The sequence below is a fragment of the Lasioglossum baleicum genome, chromosome 3 (assembly GCF_051020765.1).
Source record: "Lasioglossum baleicum chromosome 3, iyLasBale1, whole genome shotgun sequence".
Lineage (NCBI taxonomy): Eukaryota > Metazoa > Arthropoda > Insecta > Hymenoptera > Halictidae > Lasioglossum > Lasioglossum baleicum.
In genome coordinates, this window is record NC_134931.1 from 8193334 (window position 1) to 8208122 (window position 14789).

Genomic DNA, 14789 nt, shown 5'->3' on the forward strand with positions numbered 1-14789 from the left:
ACTGTACCAAGGAGACCAGTCTGTCAACTGAGAATTTGTTACTGATTAATGTCATTTGCGAGCATCGATCGAGTTCACTCGTTATTTTGAACAACCATGGCTCAACACCGGGACAAATGAGCTTGAGAAACGGTGCGGGCTGGGAAAAAGGGAAGTTCGGTTCTTTCCGCGCAGAAGGGCTCGTCTTTCCTTTCCCTCGTTCGTCCCAAGTCTCTGTTACGTTCTTCCTTGCCCTTTCGTCTTCCCGACAACCCTCAGTATCCCTTGGTTCCCTCCGTTGCTCACAGGAACGTCGGCGAACTGACTTCTGAAGACGCGAGAGGAAATAGGAGTCAGTACACGGGTTCGTATATCCGTTCATTTCGCCAGGTTTGCTGTCGGTGCTATTACTTACGTGTTTTCCACCTTCTTCTTCTTCTCCGATCCGCTGTCTTCGTGGGCCACCCACCCACATACACACGCGCTCGTAAGTACACGCGCGTGTGTGCAAAATGCCTGTCCTCCGGGAAATGTTCGTTTTGCGAATCGCGACGCCTTTCACAGGTGCCGCTCACGCGAATCACTACAATAAAAGTGAACTAAAAGTGGGCTGTGTTTTCCAGAGACTGGAGCCACCTTCTCCAGATGAATCAATTCTGTTCATTCAAGAACTTAATTGATAAGCGGAGGTTCCAGGAAAAATTGTAAACACAATATTTTTTCCTTATCTTAATTTTTACACGTATATATATATCATCGGCATACATAATTACATAAAAATTGTGGGAAGAATAGCAAAGAACAGCTAGCGGAATTTACAGTTCATTCAAGAACGAATTAATCGACAGAGGTTTCAGAAAACATTATAGGAAAAATCACGAACTTGGTATTTTCCCACCATTCGAATTGCTGCACTTATTTCATCGGTTCCATACATAATTACATAAAAATTGTGGGAAGCTAAGCTAATTCCGTGGTTCATTAAAGCTCGAATTGCTAGCCACATGCCACAGGGCATCTCTGTGCAATTTCACGTGTAGCAAATCAGTGTCGACTGTGTCCGACTATATTCAGCGTGTTTATTAAAGTATTGATATGAAACCGGTAATTATGCATAGAGGTGTATAATTTCCACGGTGATATTCGGTATGTGTTTGCGGGATTTATGGCGAATCAAAGACGCTTTTGGTAGGCGAGCCACGTCTAGTCCTCCTGCGAATGATCCAAACAGAAACAAGCTTCATTGGGCCCTCAGTCAGAAGCACTCGTTGCCTGTTATTCTCGCGGTAGTACGGCAAACACGCGATTCTCGGACACATGCTAATATAATACCATCTCCGTTCGTTTCGACAAACCCAGAAACGTGTGTCATTTGCGTGAATGTGTGTATGGGTTGCCGTGGAGATTGGTGTTTCGACGTTTAATTCGCTGCGGGCTGGGCTAATGACGGATATTCAAAAGATCGCGCGACCCTGTTCTGCATTTAATTATACTCCTGTTCCGGAAATGGCCGCGCTTGACGCACCGTGGTCCTTTGCACAACGCGATTAACTTCGCACCGATTATTCTGCCAATTACCTGATGGCGTGATAGAAAGTAAACAGGATTGTTTAACCCCCGCATCGGTACGCGCCGATTTGTTTATGGAGGTTTGTGATTCTGATTCCGGAAGCCGTCGGAAAGCTCCCGCCAAATCTGGAAACAGACAAGTTGTATGTTCACAGTGAGAGAAATTAAGATGTTTGGGTTGTGTCCGGTAATAGTCTCTAACACGTTTTAGACAAAGATGTTTTATAAACATTGAAATTATTTTTCTCAGAAAATTAGGTATATATTCAAGTCTTAGATACTGTGAGGAACTGATATTGATACTGCTTAAATAAATATAAATACATTCATTTGTATGTACCTTCAGGATTTAAATACACGAGCCTGATACAATTATATCGTCAGGCACACCTAATATGTACAATGGCGACGAAAATCTTTGGTTCTTATTAGCATCGAAAACAAATAATTAGCCACACAAATGTAATATTTGCGATGTGCATTTTAAGATGTTGGAGGAATCTGTTGATTATAGAAAATTATCATGTCTATAGTCAGTGACATTGTCCAGTAATTTTCTCTCCAGATCGTGCAGAAACGTGTGAAACGCTATCAATAATCGTGCCGACTTTTATGTTTCGTTTATTCCAGCCATTCGGCACGTTGCGCGTTGCACCTACTCGATACGACATTCGGCGAGCAACGTATGCATTTGATGGCCACGTTGACTGTAATCGACGCTTGAACCGAACAGGTTAATGAATCATCAAATCATCGTTTAACGATGGGCCATGAACATTTTAGTTGCAGATGGATTTCCTTTATTCGACATCAAATATCTCCATAATCCGAGGGGGCAATAAAAATTGTCTGCAGTGATTCCGGACTGAAGTTAGACGAAAAACGTCCACTTTAAATCATTTTAACCCAGGAACTGCACTGTTGGGCCTCAGAAACCCAGAGCTTCATTAATTATGAATGTGACATGCGCACGAGTGGCTTGTTATTTTTCACTTTCATGAATTATAACTCTTTGTAAAATAACAAACCATGATTGAATTTTTTTCTACGCATTCTATTAAGATTAGTTATTCTCCCAAAATCATTAAATATCCACATTTTCTGTTTCTTTTTGTCTGAAAAAGAACTTTGGGTTTCTGAGACCCGAGTGTGAAGTACATGTCTCAAAAATTAAATGTGATGTTCCAGGGTTAATATTCTGGACATCGTACGTCGTACGGCAACGTTTTTTGTTATGAATAGTGCAATAGTTTGGTAGGATGCTTAAAAATTGGCTGTATTCAGTACAAACAGCTAGAGCTAAACAATGTCTACATACTTTGAATAATTTTATTATAATTAAACAAAACACACACACACACACACAATTGATACACGTAGATATTATACTTCAAAATATAAGGAAGGATTTATTCAACACTCGACCGAAGGATAATGAACCAAATTCTGCAGAACACCGTTGCCCATTTTTGCCGAGAAAGTAAGCAAGCACTGCATTAGCACGTGCTGCATTAATTCCCAAAATTCACCATCTCCTCGCACGGAACGTCAAGCAAAAATTACTGCGAATCCACGGCAGTGAACTGCAGTTATACTTACCGCCCGCATGCGTTCATATTCTCGGCCAAACAGGCCCACGAAAGAGTATAGTGTTTCGTGTATTCAGAGACAGGTATGCAAGCCGTTCGAGTGCCTTGCACTTCGCCGACCGCTTTTGCTGTTGTTTTTACAATATTTACAAGAGAGCACACCTAACCGGGACAGGTGGGAGAAAGCTTTTAGCGATTACACGAGGACGAAATGATATAGTCGAGACAGTACCTTACAGTTTTCGGGCGGTTTATTATTATTCATAATAGAAATTGATGGTCACTAGAGACACGCATTTAGAGGGTATAGAGTAGATCAACTTGCTTCTGTAATATGACACGGTTTCGCTTTAGCACGTATCGTTGCGGATCCGCAAACAGATGCTACAGAATGCGAGCCGTACACGAGCTGGGATAGGTAAATGGATGCACCGGAATATCAATTTTATGCGCTATAGTGCGCAATCATCGTTCCAACGCGCCTATTGCGAGTCGAGACCTTTTGCGATTTTTGTGGGACGATTGTTCGTGAAATTGAGATAACAGGATCATTTCTATTATTGCTGTTCTGTTATCTTCGTTCTTGATTCGTAGAATTATTACCACGCTTATATTAGCTTGCCGAGTTGTCGTTATTGTTGTTGTTGTACGCGTCAAATCTTGTAATCGAATTTTAAACCACTTCCCAATGAGCTACGGACTTGAAACTTCAATCATAGCTCAGAACTGGATGACAATGCAATATTAAAAAACAAATTTAAAAGAACGTGGTAAAAAAACTGCGTCTAGGAGAAAAAAATTTTAATTTTAACCGTCACACCTCGCCGCGCGACGCTCAGTCAGTAGTACGTCATCGCATTCAGCGATCCCCACTCCGCGCACCAAGGCTCCCTACTCCACTACGTGTTCCCACTCCGACTCCATCCCCTCTCCACTGCCCCACTTCGCACCGAAGGAGCTCAGTGTGGTGTTCCGTTCATTCAGTTCATTTAGTTCCATTCAGTTCCATTTCGGACAATTTCGGACTCCATCAAGAGATGTCGTCTCTCAGAGTCATCCCCTCATTCTATCTCGCGTATTTCCATATCTTGCGTTTCTATATCTTACTATTTCATACCAGTGTTAGTATATTTTGTGTTCCATTTAAAAAAGACTAAAAAGTAGAAAATAAAAAAATATATAAAAAAAAGCTTTTTAAAAACCACGCTTATATTAAAATGCACTAAAAAGGAGAAAATAATTTTTTTAGACATTAGTCACTATAAATAGAAGCGTGGAGCGCCCACGAAGATTACGTCAATATAGTTTAGCGCTCCACGCTTTTATTTATAGTGACTAATGTCTAAAAAAATTATTTTCTCCTTCTTAGTGCATTTTAATATAAGCGTGGTTTTTAACAAGTTTTTTTATATATTTTTTTTATGTATCTTCGTTGCGTCGAGTATAATTGTTCTCGCGATGTGAAGATGTTTATGGGTTTGTAGACAGAGTCCCATTTTTATTATTGTTAAACGAGGTCTGGGTACGAAAACCTTTATGTATAAAAGGAACAGTATAAACAGCAACCATACATTAGGCGAAATAAAAAGGTTGAAATGATACATTAAAATCAGAGTGAAATTATTTATTCCGAACTAATTTTTAGTTTGGAATCGGTGCAGACAATTTTTAAATAGCGTCCCACATTATTGAGAGAAGATAAGAGAAGTTCAAGATCATCGATGTGCAAATATTTTTTCATTAAAGCCCACTCTTGTTCACGTCGCATAATACAATAGGTGCATCAATTGGTTTGTCTACTTAATCATTAAAATTAAAAAGCCAGCTCTATGTGCAGATATCTTTCCATTACACACTTCACATCGTAGTACATACATTGTAAACAGCTGTGAGATAATGCGACTCGCAAGCGTCAATTCTCCGACTACACAGAAGTGACGAAATTCCTATATTTATAAGTATGTTAGAAATAATTAGGCGAGTTCGGTGGTCCACTTTGTACGTCGTAGCCGCTTAATTACGGACGAAAGTGTATTATAACTTACTCTTCTTCCTCTGGCATCGCACTTTCCTCTATTTTTTTTTTTGTTCTAACGCATTAACTCCAAAGCCATTTAAATGTCCCGCGTTGTAATAGTTAAGTGAAAAGTTAAAAGTAAGCGAAAAGCTCCGATCGATACCGCTAAAAGTTTCTACGTAATGCGAAAACATGAATGTCATAATGCGGCCGACGATGCCGGGCACATCGGCATAGTACAGCGCGGCAACGCAGGCAGAGCTTAAAGCGTTAACGGGACTGCAATTAATTATGTAATATAAATATGGAAATTCAACGCGTCGAAGATATTTGGTATAATGCAAATATTTCTTTCGGCCCCCGGTGACCGTATAAATTTTTGCCCGCCGATAAATATCGGATTGAATTAATCGCGAGAAATTTTTCACAACGCAACAGTCGCCGGTGGAATTTGTCATCGTGGCTCTCTCTCTAACGTTGCCGGAAATTGTTGACGCTGTTGAGTCGATAATTAGAGCCGGTAATTAATGCTTCCACGAGTGATTGTTGCGATAATGACTTTACACTGTTGTGACTAGACTGCGGGTTTTATGAATTTATGATAGCAATGAGTAGTCTAAATACTAAGACTAAGAACAACCAGTGATGTGCGAGATCCCGGTCGGGACGGGAATTTTTCTCGGGATCCCCAAACCACTCGGAATCCCGTATATTTTCGGGAATTCCGAATCATCTCGGGATATTTTACGGGAATCCCCGATATTTTACCGGAATCCCGAAAATTTTTCGCACATCCCTAAAAACAACATATTTAATCCTTAACACTCGAATGGCTACTCTGACGTGCCACTAAAAATTGCCATACTATTATTTAAAACAATTTACGATGATGATGATGATCTAAAACGATTTCACATTACTAAAGAAAAGGGGATAGTAGAGAAGCTAGACAAATGCAAGTCGTTGCATGCATTTTGGGATGCAAGCGCATTCTTTGCAGATGCACGCGCCGCCGTTTTGATAAGTCATCAGTCTCCCACGTGGCGTTTTGCACGCGGCGCATGGTCGCGCGAGTTATTTAAGCTAAATACGACAGCCGCAGCGCAATTTTCGGCAATGCAAAGAGAGCCTAGCCCGAAGTCATAAAGGGCGGGCCTTCGGCGCGAGTAAAATTTTCATTTGACCGAGCTGTAAGTGCATAGAAACGCTCCTCTCTCTTCCTCTCTCTCCCTCCGTGTATGTGGCTGCGTGTGTTCATTGCAGGGCAGAGAGTGGGGCGTCATCGAGGATACTCTCTCTCTGGATGGAGGGTAGAAACTGAAAAGGGAAGAGTAGAGGGCGAGAGGAGGAGGAGGAGGCACCCACCATTCGAGTATTATTGCGGTGCTGGCCACGGGAGGGTGAGGATGGGATATATCAACGGTTGGCGTTTATGTGGCGACCAACTGTCGAGTTAATATTCACGCGATTCAGCTTGACCCTCCCCCTCGGTCTCCTTCCTCCAGACGACGTCGCGAATTTCTCGGCTACGAACCCTCTCGCCCTTCAGGTTACCCGTCCCTTGTCCTTTCATTCCTCCTAGCTACCAACACCCCCCTGTGCTAGCCTGATTCGCTAAGACAAGGAGGCTGAAATTGCCTTTGCAAACTGGCGATGCGTTTTCAAGAATTTCCTGTAAATGTTAGGTTGCTCCGGACACGTTTCATTTGCAGTGTTATACTGCATCAACGCCGTGCCACATAATTTACTTTCAAGATTTCAGAATGAAACGTGCTATTTCATTCCGTACGATGTTCGGTATATGTATACCGTGGCTCAAGAATATGTGGATACTTTTACTCTATCACCCTTCAGATTACCGAACCTATGTCCTTTTATCCCTCTAGGCTATGCGAGCTTAAACCCCATATGAATTGTGCTGAAATTGGCACTTTAAATGGGGGATGTGTTTTGGAAACGTGCTGAAAATTTTAGGGATTGTTTTACACGTTTCTTTTGCATTGTGAACGTGTAACACTAGAAGTAGAAGTTAAAGTGAATCATTTTAAACCCCTCTTGAAAATTTTAAGAGTCAGAGATTTATAGTTTCAGTACTCATGAAATAAACAATCTGAAATGCATCATTTTGATCTATTCTAAACTATGGTCGAGCCTGTGGATTTTCCTATAGGATTTTTAATTTATTTCAAAAATGTCCTAATATGCAGATTCTAATCCTAATTGCACGATATTACTCGAATTTCAATACCTAAATCTTGAATCACAGGAGTGGAATGCAATCTGTAAAAATTGGTTGCTCACGGGAAGGGTTCTGTAGACTCAGCTTATCTCGGCCACGAGGGCGAAGAACCCTTTTTCCTGGGAATAAAAAGGTCCTGTGTCCACAAATAAATTGGATCGAAGAGCCAGGAAGTGGAATTTAATTCGAGTGTTCAAAAAAGCGCCGATAGGATTAGAAGGGTTTGTGTATCGTTCGAGAGATGAATTGGAAGGATCACACTCGTTGGGGTAGCTGGTGACAACCCCTAGGTGATAGAGCGGCACAGAAAAACCTACTAAAATCTGTAATATTCTCAAGTTTCAAATATTGTATGCATTCTAATCCCCATAGTGTTGAACAGACGAATTGGCACGACGTTCTTCTTAGAAGTAAGAAGGGTCGTTTATTAGAAAATTTGTTTACATCTAGCAAACTAATCCTTAAATCTCCTAAAAAGAACTTAAATCATTTGATCTGGATTAAACGACTTGGGAAATTTAAAATATTTTTTAAATTAGAAGGGTATACTAGAAAAAATGTCTTATACATACATATCATCCAGTAAACTAACTTTTCCATCTCCTCAGTAAAAAGTCAAGTCACTCAGTTTACTTTTAAGAGAGTCTTTCTCCTTTAAAGAATATTCGAATATCACCGAGAAACGAACTAAAACTTGTCGAGGTCTTCAAAGGATTAATGCATCTGACGAAAACTAAATTTCTGTTGCAGAACGTATGGCGTATGGCCGACTCTATGGCATGGCATCGCGGGACATTGTTCTTTGCTTCTTTCTCGCCTCCTTCCTTTATTCAAGTTTCGGTAAGAGTCAAATGATATTTCCTTTTCACGGGGCTCGAGTACTCCTCACCCGATTACCAAGCCCGAAGCTAGGAAACAGGAAGCAAAGAGGGAGGTACATAGCCCAAGAAAGAGAGAGAAAAAGAGCAACAGCGAGAGCGAGAGAGAAGGATCAGTAGAAGTTTCAATTGGCCGCAATACGAAGCGAAAGTTACAAGTTTTTAATCCCTACAAAATGATGGGAACGAATCTCACCGTTGTATCCGTAATAGCATCTCGCCGTACTTTTTCTCCAGGCTTTCTCTCCCTCTCTACCTTCGCTCCTCGTCCTCCGTTGCGTTTCTTTGCTCCACTTTTCGGTAAGAATCAAATAAAATGCTTCTAAAAGCACTATCGGGAGTCCTCGGCTTCCCGTAAAAGCATTCCCGCGAACCAGGCAAGCCAGAAATTACGTGTACATCCGAACGTTACGATTGTTTCCTGGTCCCCCATCCCGGGGCGAATTAAAAAGCAAATTTTGCTCGTTAGGCGCGCCAACAAACTCCTATGTACAGGCTGATTCAATCGCGGAATCCGCTGAAACTCCAGCTAATTCTCGCGGAAAATCCGCCAACCGCTCTCTATAAACATCCATAGGAAACCAAACAATAGGATTTTCAAATGGAAAAAGCTATAAATTACAAACAAATTAGCGCAATGTGTCATTGGACTGTGAATTTCGAGTCTAAGAAGATTTTTTAAAATTTGCTGTTCTTCTATTTGCATTAGTCCTACATGTTTTTAGGAATTTTCTCTCATTTTTATACATACGTATTTTAAATTATAAATTTAGTTTAGCATTTGTATTTGTCATTTAGAACAAATATGACAAAGATAGAAGTAGGATAAGCAATTGGGTGGTTCATGGAGCAATACTCTGTACGTCGAATCAAAACGAATATGATGACGAATAAACAATAATCGTCTATATTATTCATAAATAAAATCAATACATATAGTGCAATATAAATTGTTTATGACTCTTCATTTAATGTATCGCATCGTGCACTTTTCATTTAAAATAAACATGAGAAAGATAGAAATAGGAAAAGCAATGGGGTGGTTCATGGAGCCAATATTCTTTACGGACGTCACAAGAGGGTGTAACAGGAAAAAAGTAGCAGGGCGCAATATTTTTCTGCGACGTTCTAATATTAGACGGGCGACAGGAGTTCAGCAGACCATAAATCTCGCGGCGGCGCGGCGGTAGATTTGAATCGGCCTGTACGAGGCGTCGATAAAAGCACCGCGGTTCAATTTATTCGATGCCGGGCGTCGGATTGCACCGGACAATTATTATCTAATAAGAAAAAGCTCGCGATACACCCTGGTTATGCGATTTCGATGATTTTCGGATATGTTGTAAAAATCGATATTTTGAGTCGTGGTACATCCAGCGTCGCGTCGATCGTACTTTACCTTAATATTATTCTCAGTTTATCATGAAATAATAATATGTAAGCAGCTTATGGAAGAATGCTTACAAACAACTTACCCAAACATTAACCCCTTGCCGTACGATTTATTTTACGGTTTCAGTGATTTCTCATTTCTCGAGAAATTTAAATCTAGGAAAATTCTTATGAATCCCATTTATTTTATAACATATTCTCGGAAATGAACAAATACGTATGTATGTTCTACCATCAGTCGAAATATGCTGCATTTTAATGTAGGTATTTAAATATCTCTGTTACTTGTGATTATACGAAAAAATGTCACAGGAGAAATTTGCACTGTTCAATAAGGTAAATATACTGGCAAAATAAAAAAATTTTTTAGAAATCATATTTCGAAATTTCAAGGTCATCGTCATTTTTATTTAAAGGAGGTCATATAATTATTCTATGTATATTCCTATTAAAAAAAAGACAAATCCAACGATGTGCCATGTTCCATATAGTTAAGGTGAATTTTACAATTTTCAAAATTTTCAATTTAAGTGCGCCACGTCATCCTTTCATCCGATCGATCTCAAACTTCGCACAAATTTTTTTCTAACCTAAAGGAAAAATACTGGATAATTGCGTGCATTGTATCTCGATAAAAATTTTTCTCCAAGTATAGCTTAGGTCCACCCTAATGTACATATTGGACAGGAATAAACATTGAGTTAATGTTTTTTGCGCTTTCGATAAATATTTTTTTATTTTATTAAAAATTCTAGAGAATTCTCGAGAAATATAGTCTTATTTCTCATTTCTCGAGAAATGAAAAATGTTGAGAAATCAGGAACACTAGTAACAAATAATCATTGGGAAAAAATACCGCAGTAATAGGTATATTTACTCTAAAAAGTGGTTCAACATGTTGAGATTTATAATATATTCGGAAATCATCAAAACCGGATGGTAGCTGTTCTGCAGGTTCACCCGATTCATTTCTCCGACACCAAGGTCCACGCGTGCCACGCGACAAAAAGCGCGTCGGAGAAAAGGAGTGAGGCTGAATGGCCGACGGGAAAAGAATTATTGCCACTATAACTTTGCCCGCGTGCCGTTCCCATGAATCTATGCGCGGCCGATATGCATGACGAACTAGATTAAGCCGATCGGTAAAAGAGATGTAAAGATTAAGAGAAATCAATATCGGCCCCCGGAAGGATGGACGCTCTGCGAGCGAAAGAGGAACAGAGAAAGGGAGAGAGAGGGGAAGAGCGAGGTTTCCTCGAACGTAGATTTCGAACAGAGATTTTAGAGGATAATATTTGTCCGACTACCGAGTTTTTACACGGTGTAAAACTGAACTTGTTACAATCGCAGATCTCGAAGGCTAAATGAACTATTGCGAAGTTTTGGTATTGTAATTTTTCGATCGCGCCGCTAACAAATGGCGCGTTTAAAATGGAAATGGGGACGTTGGAGAATGCTCGCAGTGCATATAGTGTGTCGTGGAAATCTTTTGCAAGCTTGTGCCACGACACTCTGCGAATCTTTTAATACTTTTCAGAATTTTTAGAACACAGAGATTAGTGATCTAGTGTCATTTTTATTAAACAGCTGAGATCTCGTACGAGATTTTAATTTTAATTTGTTTATTCAATTTTTATATTCATTGTATTGATAATGGAAGGAATTCGAATATAGCATTTTTATTTTATAACATTACTTATATTGTTCCTGTAACTTTGTAACTAGTTACAGACGCAGTATATTGTACAGCTTGCACTGCCATTGTTAATATCTTAAATTACATAGCAGAACTGTTATACCCCCGTTCCGAAAGCATAATTCCACATCCCTTTCTTCTCTCACTTTTCTTGTCATTTTCAATTATCAAAGTTCTCCGAGTGCGGTTGTGCGTTTCCAATTTCAAATCTTAAGAAGTTAGATTGAAAATAAAAGTGAATGGAAGAACTGAAAACTGAAATTTCAACGTCTTTCAGACCTCTCCATCGCTCACGTTGCGATAGTATGATTTAAACAGATGGATGAATGATGAATGATGAATGAAAACTTGCGAACTTCGAGGTATAACATGAAACTGGAGTTTCAGTGCACACGAACGCGATTACTGGAGTGCGGATCTTTATGCAAATATAGATATTTGTGCGCTGATTTACAGAAATCGCAGTCAACCAAAAATTTATCCTCTCCACTACAAATCCCACTATCTTTCAAAGAAGATAAAAGTTTTGTGTTTTAATTTTTCTAACAGAAGTACATAAACTAATTAAAACGTCACCAGATTGTACATTAGATTTTTCTTTACAATTAAATGTCAACTGTGATCCAACTTAATTCTCAAAATATAAATGATGCAGATTTACGTGAACAATTCCCAATTTCCTAAACAATGCACAACCGTCCAAATTTTTTTAAGTAGTTGTTTAATATAAAATTTTGGAAGTTCAGATATATTATAAGTGCATAAAATCTGCAATCTAATAATTGCATATCATTAGGGTTGCCAGAAATGTTTTATCCAAATATAGAAGAAGTAGTGAAAACTGCAATTATGTATATGTATATGAGATAGGCTCAAAATACATAGGAGTTCAAGTAAACGAGGTACACAGCACATTTCAAACATTTTTATTCAAACAAAGATTTTTGAAAATTATATGCTACTCAAATATGATATAGGAGATCAAGTTCAAATATAGAAGACTCATATCAAATATAGAAGATCTGGCAACCCTACATATCATTGAAAATATCAAAAATGTGCTCAGCATCAGAATTAAAGCTGCTATTGCTTTTCTATTAGTTCAGACTTAAATCTCTAGATATTAGACAAAGTAGATTTTTGTATACCCGAAACCATTCATTCAAAGTTCAACAAACACGTTTGTTTAAAACAAATTCCCTCAGAATCTGGGCACCAGTTATACCGCTTCTCCTTTGACAAAACTCTATGATTGTGCATTGCACTCCGCTTTGCGGCCCTGTAGTTTTGCAATGCGAGCGCGGGCTAATTAGATGTAAAGTTGCCGGATCGTTAATTACACGATCGTTAATTATGCCGAGCCAGGTCAAGCGATGCCAAAGTCCGAGCTCGAGCCCGAATTTCTAGCACTCCTGGAGAACCATACGGTCATTCAAGGTCGTAACGTCTCCTTCACCTGCGTCGTTAATCATCTTCAATCTTACAAGGTAATTGCATCCACATGTCGGTGTGTAATTAGTAAGTCGATTAGGGGCGTGCCAGGTCGAAATCGTACACTGCCGGCCGGCCAGAGGCCTAATTCAAACAGACCAATTTTGCGAAATGTCTAAAATTCACCACACCAACAAATACTTCAATTAATAAAGTTAGTACCAAGTACAATTTTTCCATTGAACTTCTTCTGTTTCTGTACAAGGTAAAGCACATTTTTGCTGGATCAAAAGGTATTTAATTATTTGCAAAATATTCATCCTTGAGGAGGTTAAATAAATCATTTCATTGTTCTGACACAAGAAGTAGAATTTAAACTAAAAGCATAAGGTACTTTCTGTCACATCTTTTTTTAAAGAAGCATAAAACTCGAAGGTTTCGCGTGTAAAAAATAATGTCGTTTGTTGTTCATGGAAGCGTGTGTGTGCGGTTCGAAAGTGGTCCGTCTGAGTTATGCCTAATAAATCTCAAGCCAGCGTGAAACGATGGCACGCGGAGTTGATTGGAATTGCGTATGCTTGCGATACGGTGAAGTCTGCGTTTATAGGCGTTACGTTTGCGTGCAGCCACTGTAAAAACTTACCGGCAGATATTACCAGAGTTTACCGCGATATTCCGGTCGTATACAGGGATCGTTGCCAGAGAAATCTAGATACGAACGTGACCGGTACTGGGTGTCTAAAAAGAACAGCTACAATGTCAACCTGTTAATGAGTCGATCTCTGTTTACTCCACATCACATTTTTCGCAATTTTTATCTATTTCTTTAACCCCTTCTTTAAATATTTCTTTAACCTTTCCTTCAACTCATTCGTCAACCCTTTCTCCAAATATTTCTTTAAGCCTAGGTATAACTGAGTGTATACGTAACTCCAGTATTTACCAATGTAGGCAAACAATTTTTATTTAGCACAAAAATCCGCAGTCTATTGATAATGTTTAGGATCATTCGGTAACAGTGACCACTAAATCATCTGAAAGCAAAATTCTCCTTGTCGCACAATATACCTCAAACAACAAGCTCCTTTAAAAAAGAATGAAGATACAATCATCACTCGGTACGTCCCAAACCATCAGCACAAGGTTGAAAACTACAATATATCGTAGGGAGTAAATTGACAAAGCGCGAAGTCAAAGACAAAGTTGTTCTCGAAGAAAGCTGCAATCTGCGAGTTTCCAAGCGATTGTCCAACCACGATATAAGCGAATCATATTCGGTAGCTGAAAGATATTTCTCCGGGAACGCGGGCCTCAGCTGAAAACAATGCCAAAACGAGATGATCCGTCCCCTCTCCTCGTTCGAACAGGTAAATCACGTAACACAGGGGACCTCTATGTATGTTGATAATGATAAACCGTGTGGACGTGTTTGTGTGTGTGTGTACGTGTAGGTTTCTCGACCAGTTCTGTCCAGAGAAGCCCCTTGTGGGACAGAGCTGCCGAGTAATTCACTTTCGAGAAGAAGTCCAAGTTTGATTGCGCGCCCGAATCGACAATCGCTTCTATCGCGAGATGAAACGTTCTTGGCGCGTGTTCAGAGGATTTCGTCCTCGTGGATTTCGAGAATGGAACGGGAGAGAGTATATATGTATAGAGTGGCGAAAGAAGTAAGGAGAAGGAGATAGAAGAAACTGCGAGAAGTTGAAGAACAGAGAGGGAAAAAGAAGTGGAAAAAGTGGTAGGCAACGGAGAGACGGCGAATGTTACTCTCCCGCGGCTCGGCGCGGCGTGGTGGTTCGAGAGAAAAGACGCTGTACCAAAGAAGGGGTATAAATCAGAGCCGCTAATATAGAGCACAACATGAATGGGCCTGATTTTTACCGATCCACCGCGTCTCCGCCTCGTTCTCTTCCTGTTCTCTCCCGGTTCTTCAAGGATCCCAGTATGCAACCCTCGGCCAATCTTAAAACACTATTTCAAGTCTTTTAGGGTAAAAAGG

General features: G+C 39.8%; 1 protein-coding gene across 3 annotated transcripts in view; it reads left to right on the forward strand.

Annotated features, from left to right (window-relative positions):
- Positions 1-14789, forward strand: part of LOC143207299 (lachesin) — a 79061-nt gene that overhangs the window by 36202 nt on the left and 28070 nt on the right. For all 3 annotated transcript variants that reach the window (XM_076420582.1, XM_076420580.1, XM_076420581.1), the window contains exons 2-3: positions 8144-8233; positions 12725-12846. In XM_076420582.1, coding sequence (XP_076276697.1) covers positions 8149-8233; positions 12725-12846 — 207 coding nt within the window. In that variant the 5' untranslated portion in view covers positions 8144-8148. The remainder of the gene's footprint in view (positions 1-8143; positions 8234-12724; positions 12847-14789) is intronic.